This window comes from Neopelma chrysocephalum, unplaced genomic scaffold (genome assembly GCF_003984885.1).
Source record: "Neopelma chrysocephalum unplaced genomic scaffold, ASM398488v2 Primary Assembly neopelma1_100, whole genome shotgun sequence".
NCBI lineage: Eukaryota > Metazoa > Chordata > Aves > Passeriformes > Pipridae > Neopelma > Neopelma chrysocephalum.
Window position 1 is genome coordinate 3,720,769 of NW_020897763.1, and position 12,002 is coordinate 3,732,770.

General features: G+C 56.4%; 1 protein-coding gene across 2 annotated transcripts in view; it reads left to right on the top strand.

Annotated features, from left to right (window-relative positions):
- Window positions 1-10,997, top strand: part of ITPR3 (inositol 1,4,5-trisphosphate receptor type 3) — a 36,129-nt gene extending 25,132 nt beyond the window's left edge. The window contains exons 40-58 of one of the 2 annotated variants that reach the window (XM_027695138.1): window positions 324-498; window positions 574-758; window positions 1,088-1,288; window positions 1,651-1,761; window positions 2,157-2,252; window positions 2,465-2,566; window positions 2,836-2,922; window positions 3,489-3,599; window positions 4,055-4,247; window positions 5,021-5,146; window positions 5,632-5,804; window positions 5,897-6,061; window positions 6,540-6,726; window positions 7,151-7,246; window positions 7,593-7,717; window positions 8,135-8,300; window positions 9,098-9,258; window positions 9,738-9,899; window positions 10,143-10,997. In XM_027695138.1, the coding sequence (XP_027550939.1) occupies window positions 324-498; window positions 574-758; window positions 1,088-1,288; window positions 1,651-1,761; window positions 2,157-2,252; window positions 2,465-2,566; window positions 2,836-2,922; window positions 3,489-3,599; window positions 4,055-4,247; window positions 5,021-5,146; window positions 5,632-5,804; window positions 5,897-6,061; window positions 6,540-6,726; window positions 7,151-7,246; window positions 7,593-7,717; window positions 8,135-8,300; window positions 9,098-9,258; window positions 9,738-9,899; window positions 10,143-10,211 (2,691 nt within the window). In that variant the 3' untranslated portion in view covers window positions 10,212-10,997. Of the gene's footprint in view, window positions 1-323; window positions 759-1,087; window positions 1,289-1,650; window positions 1,762-2,156; window positions 2,253-2,464; window positions 2,567-2,835; window positions 2,923-3,488; window positions 3,600-4,054; window positions 4,248-5,020; window positions 5,147-5,631; window positions 5,805-5,896; window positions 6,062-6,539; window positions 6,727-7,150; window positions 7,247-7,592; window positions 7,718-8,134; window positions 8,301-9,097; window positions 9,259-9,737; window positions 9,900-10,142 lie in introns of both variants that reach the window. The other variant, XM_027695137.1, reaches the window with a different exon arrangement.
- The last annotated feature ends 1,005 nt before the right edge of the window (window positions 10,998-12,002 follow it).

Below are 12,002 nucleotides of genomic sequence, written 5' to 3' on the forward strand. Positions count from 1 at the left end.
TGGTTTGAGCTTTCCAGCTCTGTGGCTGGATCTGTGGAGGCTGTGGAAGGGGCAGGTGGTTCCAGGTTATTTCTGGAGTCCTGCTGATGCCCTCTGCCGGGTATTCCTAAAATGGCTCGGGGCTGTGGCTCTTGGACGGGAACTCCAGGGTTATCCCAAATCCTTTATCACAGGGAAGCCAAAAAATAGTGTGTGAAAAACCCCGTGGGGTTCCAAGCGAACCCCAGGTTCTCTCGGACAAGGTCTCATGTGCTGAGGCTGCCAGCTCAGAGGGGCAGGCAGGGACAGCTTGGACCAGAACAACTGTCCCTCCCTCCTCCCAGAAATCCTTTTACAACCTCATGACGAGCGACAAGAAGTCTGAGAAGTTCTTCAAGGTCCTGCACGACCGGATGAAGAAGGCGCAGCAGGAGACCAAGTCCACGGTGTCCGTGAACATGAGTGACATCGGGAACAAGCCTCGTGAGGACAAGGACGAGCCGGACCCTGGCACCAAAGGTACCCTGTGCCCTGGGCAGGGCCGGCCCTGGCTCCTCGGGCAGCCCGGTGCTGATGGGTGGGATTTCCCCCCAGGACGAGGAGACACCTTCCTGCTGCCCGGCACCCCCACCCGGTACCCCATGGCCGTGGGGTTCCGGAAGGGCCACGACACGGGGGAGCAGGGCCAGAACAACGAGATGGGGGTGACGGTGCTGATCATGGAGCCCATCCTGCGCTTCCTGCAGCTGCTCTGCGAGAACCACAACCGGGACCTGCAGGTTGGCCGCGGGGCTCCCGGGCTCTGGGGTGGGGCAGGGCTGGGCTCTGCCCCAGTTTGGTCCCAAAAAGCCATTGCACCAGTTGCTCTGTGCCTCAGTTTCCCCACCTGCAGTGCACCATCCCCTGTGGATAACCTGGTGCTGGGGAAGGAGCCGTTCGTGGCAGGACTGGCTGTGGGACTGAGTGCTGCTCTCCAGGGCTGTGGGTTACAGGGATGGTCCCAGCCCAAATATCCATCAAAGTGCAGCTGGAGGGGTGTTGGCAGAGGGATCAGGACTGGCCCCCCAAGTGGTGCCACTTGGCCTCATCCCTGGGCTTTGCTCGACAGAACTTCCTGCGGTGCCAGAACAACAAAACCAACTACAACCTGGTGTGTGAGACGCTGCAGTTCCTGGACATCATGTGTGGCAGCACCACAGGGGGCTTGGGGCTGCTGGGCCTCTACATCAACGAGTACAACGTGGCCCTCATCACCCAGACCCTGGAGACCCTGACCGAGTACTGCCAGGGGCCCTGCCACGAGAACCAGGTCTGGGGGGCTCCCTGAGGGTCCTCGGGGGGATGTGTGGGGAAGCAGCAGAGGCAGGGATGGGGTTTGGTTTCAGGGTGTGAACAGGAACAGAACGTGAGCAGGGTCACGGGGCTCCTGCCCAGGTCAGGAGCTGCTGCTTGGGTAGATAATGTGGTGATGCAAACAGGGGTAAAGGGCTCAGTGGTGTGAGCGGTGCCCTTTGCAGGGAGATGGAGCTTTGGGGCTTTGGGGCTCCTGGGGTGACTGGGCAGAGTCAGGGCTGCAGGCAGGGCAGCGTTTGGGGCCGGGGCTGTGCTGGAGGGTGAAGCTGGGAGGACTGGCAGGGTCTGTGCAGTGACTCACTGCCTTGGCTCCCCCAGAGCTGCATCGTGACCCACGAGTCCAACGGGATCGACATCATCACAGCCCTCATCCTGAACGACATCAGCCCCCTCTGCAAGTACCGCATGGACCTGGTGCTGCAGCTCAAGGTACCCAGAGCCCCGGGCTGGGGTGGTGGGCACACGTGTGTGTGTGTGTGTGTGTCACTGCACGTGTGTGTGTGTGTGTGTCACTGCACGTGTGTGTCACTGCACATCTGTGTCACTGCACATCTGTGCCACTGCATGGCCTCGCTGGCAGGGTCCCAGGCTGTGCTGTGGGGTGAGGTGCTCACTGGACAGGGGACCCTGCCCGTGTCAGACCCTCGGGTGTGGGGGCACATGGGCTCGGTGGGACGGGGCTGGTGCTTCTCCACCACACGAGGCTCAGGTGCCTCTGGCACAGGGGGGTTACAGCTGGCCAGGCACAGGGGGGTTCTGCCCACCCCTCAGCCCTGGGCAGTGGCAGGGCACAGCTCCCCTCAGCGAGGGCTTCTCCCCACCAGGACAATGCCTCCAAGCTGCTCTTGGCCCTCATGGAGAGCAGGCACGACAGCGAAAATGCCGAGCGGATCCTCATCAGCCTCCGTCCACAGGAGCTGGTAAGGGAACTGGGAATGCCCCAGCCTGGCCCCACTGAGCCCCCAGCCCGTGGGGAACTTGTGCCTCAGGTCCTGCTGCATTTCCTGGTTTGCATCCAATACCCACCTCACTTGGTCCTCCTGCTGCAGCTTCCCTGCCCAGGGGTTTTCTCAGAGGAGGAGGCCGAGGCAGGGAGGTGGGGAGGACTCACTGCCCCTGTGCTGCCTTGCAGGTGGATGTGATTAAGAAGGCCTATCTGCAGGAGGAGGAGTGTGAGAACGCCGAGGTTTCCCCCCGGGAAGTCGGTCACAACATTTATATCCTGGCGCTGCAGGTGGGGAGCTGTGAGAGCAGGGACCTGCAGGCTGGGCTCCTGCCCACAGCCTGCACATTTCTCTCTGTGTTTATATACATCTCCCCCCAGCCAGACTGGGCTCCCTGGGGAGGCACGGCTGGGAAATGAGCTTTTGGCTCTGGTAGAAAGCCAGCCCCCAGTTGCCATCCTGCTCCTCCTGCACCCCTCATCCCACCCCCGTGTCCCACTCCTGTGGCTGCCACTGTCCACCCTCCAGCCTGTGCTCACTGTCCACGTCCCTCTTCCAGCTCTCCCGACACAACAAGTCTCTGCAGCAGCTCCTGAAGCCGGTGAAGCGAATCCAGGAGGAAGAGGAGGAGGGAATCTCATCCATGGTATGGAGGGGCCTCAGGGGTGGAGGCAGAGCCCCTCTGAGCCGCCCTGACCAGGGGCTGCAAAGAGTCTCCCGCCCTTACTGAGCCCACCTGGGCTTTATTGTTCAGGATTTGATGGGTTTTGGTGTTCCCCAGGGGGACTAAAGAGAGAAAGACACCTCAGTGTGGGGCTCAGCCACGGGGTGACACAGGCTGGGGGCCCTGGGGGGTCCTGCTGTTACCCACTCTCTCCCCTTCCCTTCAGAAAGGAAGGCCTGAGTCTTTCGCTGTTTTTTCTTACCTCAGATCCCGACAAGATTCAGCAGGAATATGATTTCCCTGGGGTTTTGTGAGCACTGGTTGGTAATTTGTGGATTAGCAGCACTTGGATGTAATTATTGCAGGGAATCGAGTGTCTGTCACCGCGGGGAGCCCTCGCACCCCTTTAGGAAGCTTTAATTCGTTTGCTCTGCCTCGGAACCTCCTCAGCTGGGGAGATGTCGAGGCGCGTTGTCGGAGCAGTCAGAGCTGGCCCCGGGCTGCAGCCACACTCATCCTCTCCCTCTCCTTTCCCTCTCCCCACCCAGCTCAGCCTCAACAACAAGCAGCTGTCGCAGATGCTGAAGTCCACGGCCCCGGTGCAGGAGGAAGAGGAGGATCCACTGGCATATTATGAGAAACACACGTCCCAGATCGAGGCAAGACCTCTTGGCTCTGGGGTTTCCAGCCTGCCCACGATCCATGAATCCCACAAGGCTCCAGGCACCTCATGCCCCATTATTTTGCACCAGGAGCCTTCCCCCCTTCCCGTCCCTGTGCTGGCAGGAGCATTAGCAGAGCCCTTGGAGCTGAGGGATGAGCTGCCTCCCAGAGCCTTCCCTTCTCTCCCAGCAGCAGTGGGATGCAGCTGATCCAGCAGCCCCATCCTCATCCTTGGCATGGATCCCCTTGCAGATGGGCTCCCGTGCTCCCAGCTCTCCTCAGCACAGCCAGGGCTGCCTCTGCCCCAGGGCAATTCAGAGGCTTCCAGACAGTGCCCAGTGATATCTGGGTCCTGGGGAGGGGAGGCAGGAGGGGAAGGCACAGCCGGGTCTGGGAGGGAGGAAACTGCAGCAGGGCAGGATCCGATGGCTCCCTGCCCTGCTTCCCGCAGATCGTGCGCCTGGACCGGAGCATGGAGCAGATCATCTTCCCCGTGCCTGGAATCTGTGAGTTCCTCACCAAGGAGACCAAGTACCGGCTGTTCACCACCACGGAGCAGGACGAGCAGGGCAGCAAAGTCAGCGACTTCTTCGACCAGTCCTCCTTCCTCCACAACGAGATGGAGTGGCAGAAGAAACTGCGCAGTAAGAGCCAGGCAGACCTTCCCCTGGCCCCTGTGGGAAACTGGGGGGGGAAATTCCTGCTGGGAAAGGGCTGCAAACCTGGCAGCAGCCTGGAAATGGCATCCCCGGGCTCCCCTTGCTCCATAGAGCCCCACAGCCAGCAGTGTGTGCAGGGAGTGGAGTTAAAGACCCCAGGGGTGTGAATCCTCCCCCCCTGTTAGTGCAGTCCCTCGTGTCTGAGATGCACCTTACAGCACATTCCCTGGGATTCCACCTGAGGGGTTTTCCCTGGAAAGCCCTCTCTCCACCTGTTTCCGGTTGCCTTTTCCTAAGCCAGGATCCAGTAGCTGCATTTGGGAAATAAACCCTGCAGAGCTGCTCAGGGGCTTTCAGGCTGCACCAGGGTGAAGTCCTGGCTGTAAATCCCAGGAGCTGGGCAGGGAGTCACACTGTGGATACTGGGAGGCAGCCTGGGGGTAGGGGACAGCTCTGAAGGAGGACAGAGCCGACCTGATCCCAAGGTGTCAGAGCAGGCCAGAGGGCTGGGAAACCAAGGAATGTGAGCAGCCCCATTTGGAAGGTGCAGTCCTGTTCCAGCAGATGGGGAGGGATGTTTTCAAAGCATTTTATGAACGTTTGGAAGGGGTGGGAGGCTGGGTCACTCCAGGGCCACCAGCTGCCCTGAGTTGAGCCCATCAGGGGTCCAGGAGGACCCAGGGGGTCTGGGAGGACTCAGCCTCCCTGTTTGGCCCGAGGCTGGCTGAGCTTTGTGTGTCTGCCTCCTCTCCCCCCAGGCATGCCGCTGATGTACTGGTTCTCCCGCAGAATGACGCTCTGGGGAAGCATCTCCTTCAACCTGGCTGTCTTCATCAACATCATCATTGCCTTCTTCTACCCCTATGTGGAAGCCACTTCCATGGGTAAGTGCCCCAGTACCTGCTGCTCCTCGGGGTCGAAGGGAGAGGGATCCTCATAGGCAGGAAAACTGGTCCCCGTGTCCTTGTGCTGCCCTTATCCTTGATCTCCTTTGGGCCCCTAAAGCTCCAAGTCTTTCCTGCTGGGCAAAGGAAGGGATTGAGTCAGGATTTCAGTTTCCAGCCCTCCCACTGCTTCCTTCTTAGGGAAATCTCTCTTCTCCTTGGGCTGCACTTTCCCTTTTTGCAAAATGTGGGAAACAGTGATGGAATTCATTCCTGTTGTCAGGCAAAGCCTCCATCATCTGCAGTGAGATCCTGGATAAAAGATGTTAGAAAATGTTATCAGTAAGAGCCATCTGAATCAATACAAGCCTTTGCAGTCCAGCAGCATCTCTCTCTCTGATAACGAGCTCGTTAGTGCTCCTGCACGGCCCGGCAGCTGCATTTCACCTCCTGCCATTTAATACCCACGGGTCTCCCCTTCCCAGGAGTGCTGGATTCCCCTCTGATCTCCCTGCTCTTCTGGATCCTGATCTGCTTCTCCATCATGGCCCTGTTCACCAAGCGTTACGGGGTCCGCCCGCTGCTCGTGGCCCTCATCCTGCGCTCCATCTACTACCTGGGCATCGGGCTCACCCTCAACATCCTGGGGGCCCTCAACGTGAGTCCTGCCCGGGCTGGGGGCACCGGGGGCTGCTCCACATCCCCGGGGTGCAGCAAACCCCACCCTCCCCTGTCTCTGGCTGTCCCCAGCTGACCAACAAGATCGTGTTCGTGGTGAGCTTCGTGGGCAACCGAGGGACCTTCATCCGTGGGTACAAGGCCATGATCATGGACGTGGAATTCCTGTACCACGTCGGCTACATCGTGACGAGCGTCCTGGGGCTCTTCGTGCACGAGCTCTTCTACAGCATCCTGGTACACTGAATGCAGGGCTTTGGGGCACGGGTGGTGTGTTAGAAGCCGGAAGGTTCCCGTGACACCTTCCAGGGACCGATTGATAGCAGGGAGAACGATTCCCTGAGCTCTGATCTTTGTGTGGGCTGATCTTTCTGCTTCCCGACGGTATCTATTGCTGTCTCTCTCCTGGTCCTCTGCTCTATCTCTCCTTCTAATCTCTGCTGTGTACTTTATCTGGGTCAGCTGGGAGACAACGTGAGCTGGGGAGGGCAGAGCCAGGGTGAATGTGGCCTATTCTTGGCTCTCCTGCTGTGCATAAGTCACTTCATTCTTCTCTGCTTCCCTTCCGTAAGCCGGGAAACTTAAAGGCTTTGTGCAAAAGTTAGTCAAGGTCTGCTGAGTGATCCAAGATCTCAGGATAAAAGGGGATATAGATAGGCCAGACATTATCAGGAAAAGCACCCTGCAGCATTTCTTTGCTCCTGGGTCCTTTCAGTTGTTTGACTTGATCTACCGTGAGGAGACCTTGTTTAATGTCATCAAAAGCGTGACCCGGAACGGCCGCTCCATCCTGCTGACAGCCCTGCTGGCCCTCATCCTCGTCTACCTCTTCTCCATCGTGGGCTTCCTGTTCCTGAAGGATGATTTCATCCTGGAGGTGGATCGGCTGCCCGACAGCAAAGGTTGGTCAGCCCTGGCCCTGCTCAGGACCGGGCAGAGCGTGGGATGTTGGGACTCTGCTCCCTCCCCACTGCAGGGACACACACCCCTCTCTCTGTGTGTGCACTTGGAAACTGGGTGCACTGGTTTTGGGGTCACACAGAAGGCACCTGCCTGTGCTGACACAGGGACCTCGTGCTGCAGAGAGCAGGGTGTGGGGTTGGTGGTGGCAGAGAAGGGGGCACAGAGCTGCAAGTGAAGGGTCAGCACTGCGGGGTCTCGCTGAACCCTGAGCTAAAGATTCAAAGCCTAGAAAAATCCAGGAGAACATGAAGCAACGTTTTTCCAAGAGGCTTGGAATCTCCTCGGAAGCAGTGGAGAAGTGCTGAGGAGCTTTGCCGAGGAGAGTGGCTGCTCTGACAGGGCTGTGGTCTCTGTTCCTTGCAGATGATCCCTTGGGGATGCAAAGGAACATGGAGACCCTCATGGAGTCGTGCAGCAGTGACAAAATCAGCTGCTCAGCTGCGCCCACTGCCTTGGAAGGTAAGAGAGCTCCTTTTAGGAAGGCTGACTCTTTGTGGCAGAGTAGGTTTGCCTGCCAGCCAGCTGGGAAAAAATCCCAGCTTTTCCAAGATGGAAACAAGCAGCACACACCAGGCAAGAGGCCTGTGAGTTTTGCACTGACCCTGGCATAAAAAACGTCGGAGTAGGTTCAATTAGTCATAAAGGCAGCTGAGCTCCAGGAGCACTCGGCCAAACCCCTGCAGGGCGAGGAGGTTGGGACACCCACAGTGGCACCGGCTCCTGCTCCACCAGAGCCACCCCCCCGGGAGGGCCTGGAGCTGCAGCCCTGCCCGTGCCCTGAGCTTGGCCCCTGTTCCCTCTGTAGCCCCCGACCCCGAGCCGTGGGAACGGGCCTGTGACACGCTGCTCATGTGCATCGTCACCGTGCTCAACCACGGGCTGCGCAACGGCGGCGGCGTCGGGGACATCCTGCGCAAACCCTCCAAGGACGTGAGTGGGGCAGCGCCCGGGACCTCCCTGCTGCTCAACCCTGCTGCCCTCCCTGCTGTGCCACTGCCCTCCCTGCTGTGCCACTGCCCTCCCTGCTGTGCCACTGCCCTCCCTGCCTGGGGCACAGCTGCTCAACCCTGCTGCCCTCACTGCTGTACCACTGCCCTCCCTGTTGTACCACTGCCCTCCCTGCCTGGGACACAGCCAGCTCTGTCCCCCATGCTCCCCCCCAGCACTTCCCTCCTCCGTTCCCAATCCCAGCTCTGTCCCCCGTGCTCCCCTCCAGCGCTTCCCTCCTCCCTTCCCAGTCCCAGCTCTGTCCCCTCAGCTCTGCCCTCAGCTCTGCTGCAGCCATGCTGCCTCACTGTATGGCCAGAGCTGTGCAGGACACCCAGTTCTCCCTCTCATCCCTTACAGGAGTCCCTGTTTCCTGCTCGGGTTGTCTACGACCTCCTCTTCTTCTTCATCGTCATCATCATCGTCCTTAACCTCATCTTTGGGGTCATTATTGACACCTTTGCTGATCTGAGGAGTGAGAAGCAGAAGAAGGAAGAGATCCTGAAGACCACCTGTTTCATCTGTGGTGAGCGTTGGGAACACGGGAATTGCCCCAAAGTTCTTCCTCCCCTCCAAGATTGGGGGGAGGAAAAGAATTTCAGCTGGTTTCTGTTTTTTATTTATCACTGCAAAACTTAAATCTGTTCAGTGAGGGGTCAGTGCACTGTGAGGGTTTTAAACAAGGACACAGCTGAGAGGAAAATGCTCTATGTTGTTCCTCATCCTGTTAATGAGGTGTTAAACTAAAACCACATTGTCCATCTCATTCCTGAGACCATCCCTGAGTCAGTGAGGAAAAAAAAGCAGCATATTACTAAAGAAATAAAGTACAGAAAATGTTCTGGAATACTTTCAGTCAGCAGAAGGCATCCAAAAAAAAAAAAAAAAAAGGAAAACCCTAGTAAGTCTCAGTGCCTTTTTTTTTTTAAAGATCCTCTGGGTGCATTTCATGCATGTAGGTACCTGGGCAGAGGCACAGCCAGCAGGACTTTTAATAGAAGCCTCTTGAACAGTGATTAAGGCCAGGTTGGACAAGACTTGGAGCAACCTGGGCTAGTGGAAGGTGTCCTTGCCCACGGCAGGGGTTGGAACTGGGTGAGGTTTAAGGTCCCTTCCAACCCCAACCATTCTGCTGTTCTGTGATTTCCCCCTGGCCTGTGGGTTTGTAGGTTTGTTGCGTGCTAAATGCCAACTAATTATTAAAAGCACTTGAAGGACCCCCCTGGGAGAGGATGGGGTTGTCTGTACGTCCTTACACACGTTTGCTGCTCAGTTCTTACCTTCTCCTCCCTCCCCTTCTCCAACCTCCACTGCCTTTCCCAGGCCTGGAGCGGGACAAGTTTGACAACAAGACCGTGTCCTTTGAGGAGCACATCAAATACGAGCACAACATGTGGAACTACCTGTACTTCATCGTGCTGGTGCGGGTGAAGAACAAGACGGACTACACGGGGCCCGAGAGCTACGTGGCACAGATGATAAAGGTACAGGGCCCCTGGGGCCATCCCAGCCCGCCTGCCCTGGGGATGCTGAGAGCGAGGGGCTGGCCAGAGAGAAACAGCTCTCAGAACTCCCTTTGGAAAATATTCAGTAATGCAGAAGTGCCTCAGTTCGTCCTTAGCTGGTTATTTCCACTTTGCCATCCCAGCCAGCACCACCAGTGTCTTGTTTGATGGTTTTGGCCATGAGTTTAAGGGTTGAACCAGGCAGGAGGGAGTGTGGCTTCGAGGGGGTTTCAAGGCAAGAGAGGGAAAGGAAATTGAGGAAGGAAAAACTTCTGCACGTGAGCCCAGAAGGCTGCACAAAATAAGCGAGAAATAGACGGTTTGTGGGAAACGTGCAACGATGTTTGCAAAGAGAATTTTTTAATCCCTAAGCACGGGCTGCCTGTGAGACCCACACAGGTCTCCTTCCTCCTCTTCTCCCCACCTCCAACTCCCCCTCCCCATGGTTGCCTTTCCAGAACAAGAACCTGGACTGGTTCCCCCGGATGCGAGCCATGTCCCTGGTCAGCAATGAAGGGGAAGGGGAGCAGAACGAGATCCGGAACCTGCAGGACAAACTGAACACCACGATGAAGTTGGTGTCCCACCTCACCTCGCAGCTGAACGAGCTCAAGGAACAGGTCTGGACACTGTTGAAAGGGGAACCCCTGTCCTCCCCAGCATAGACACCAGGGCAGTGCAAGTACAATACAAGCCAAGGGCTCCCGCAGCTCCTTTCTGGGGGAACTGGGGACACCTGGGACACGTGGGTTTTGGATGGTGCCACTCCGAGGGTTTTCTGGCAGAGGCTCAAAGCAGCACAGTCAGACTCAGGGGGAGTGTGTCAGGTTCCTGCCTCACCCCTGTCCCTGTCTGACCCGCAGATGACGGAGCAGCGGAAGCGCAGGCAGAGGATGGGGTTTGTGGATGTCCAGAACACCATGAACCACTGAGACACCGGCACCACCGAGGGACTGCACCGTGTGCCAGCTCAGGAGGCTGCTCATCCCTGGCTTCCAGGCACGGATGTCACTGTCTGGGGACGACAGACCACACGGAAAGGGCCTCCCAGGCAGCATTTCCCTTAGAGCGCTTGTAAGCAATCCCAGGAGCAGGGACTGGCCGGATCCCTCCCCACACCTGGGCCCAGGTGTTACTCTGCCCTTGTAGGAAGATAAATCATACAGGACTTTTATTCCTCATTGCAATAACTCTTTTATTTTGCAAATGTGGAGGGTTGTATCTTTATCTCCATGTGCTCCATCCCCTCGGGTGTGGGGGAAGTAGCTGTAGGGCTGCAATATTTAACTTATTCCAAGTGGCACTAGTCCCTGTGGATCTTTGCAAACCAGCCACGGTATCTGCTGGGCCTGCTCCACGCTCATCCCCCTCCACTTAAAGAATTCTGTTCATCTTGTGGTGCAGTAAAGAGGAGCTGAACTCAAGGAGGTGGATTTAATTTAATTAACTCACCAGATGAGGAGCTGAGCTTGTCCTAGTGTGAACTAGTCTTTTGCCTTCTGTGGACCAAGAGTCTTTGGGCAGCAGTAGTAGGAGCCTGCAGGTTTACAGGAGTTCACTGTGAAGGGGTGTCCTGTGTTTTAGTTTCATCTCTGGTGTCATGTTTTACTTTTTTTTTTAGTTGTTATTGTCGTTACTTAAGAACTGAAGTGTAAATTGCCTTAACTAAATTAAATACAAAATCACGTTATAATAAAAACTTAAACGTGGTAAAGAAAGTTCCCTTCCTGTGCCCTTTGGTGTGTGATGGGGCTGTTAAATAGAACCCCAGAACAACCCCAGGCCCTGAAGCCAAACAAGGGCTGTCACCCAAGGTGCTCCACACCCCTCTGCTCTCAGCTCTGGGTGTCACACGATGCTCCAGTCTGATGCCAAATACTGCCACGAAGAACCACCATCAACAGCAGCCTCGGTTCCTGAAGCTTTGGACTAGAGCCTGCTGCAGTTCCAAATTCTAGCACTACTTGCCAGGAAAAAAACTGTTGAAACTCATAAAAAGGAGCAGCTGTTGGTGCTGTGGAGCCCTGGCACAGCTCTGCTCCAGACACTCATCCTTCCCAAGCCAACCCCAGCCCCAGTCCCAAGAACAGACTCTGATGCAACCATAAAAGCTCTAAAAAGGAATAAAAAAGGCCATAACAGTGAAGTTGCATAGCACTTGAAATGCGTTTATGGCCCTATATACCAGCATGTCATTAAATCCTGCCTTTACCCCCCAGCTCTGCAATAACCCACCCAGAGCCCTGCTCACACTGAGGGGGATCTGCACAGAGCCAGCCCGACCAGCAGCACTGCAGCATCTCACTGGAAGCTCCATTAAACTCTCAGTGCTCCACTGTCACCATGGCAAAGTCACCCTCAGTCCTCTCCTCGTCTTCTCCAAAGGAAAATAACTGTGATGATTAAAGTTCTCCCTCCCTCCCTCGCCCTGTTCCCTGTGCTAACACACACAAACACAAGCACAGAGAGGTTTTCACATCATCCCTCTCGTCTTTACAAGCACATTTAAAGCTGACACAGCTTTAAGTGCTCCGTGCAGCTCCTGGCTGTTCCATTTTTGTAATACAAAGGCCCAGGTCTGACACCACAAAGTTCTCTCCCTGCACTGCTCCAACAAGGCTTCAGCATGGATGAGTTCAGCTCTGTCCTAGATTTTCAGGGGAAAAAAAGAGGCACAAAACATGAAGGATATACAGGGTAGGGCTGAACAAAAATGCTGCTGC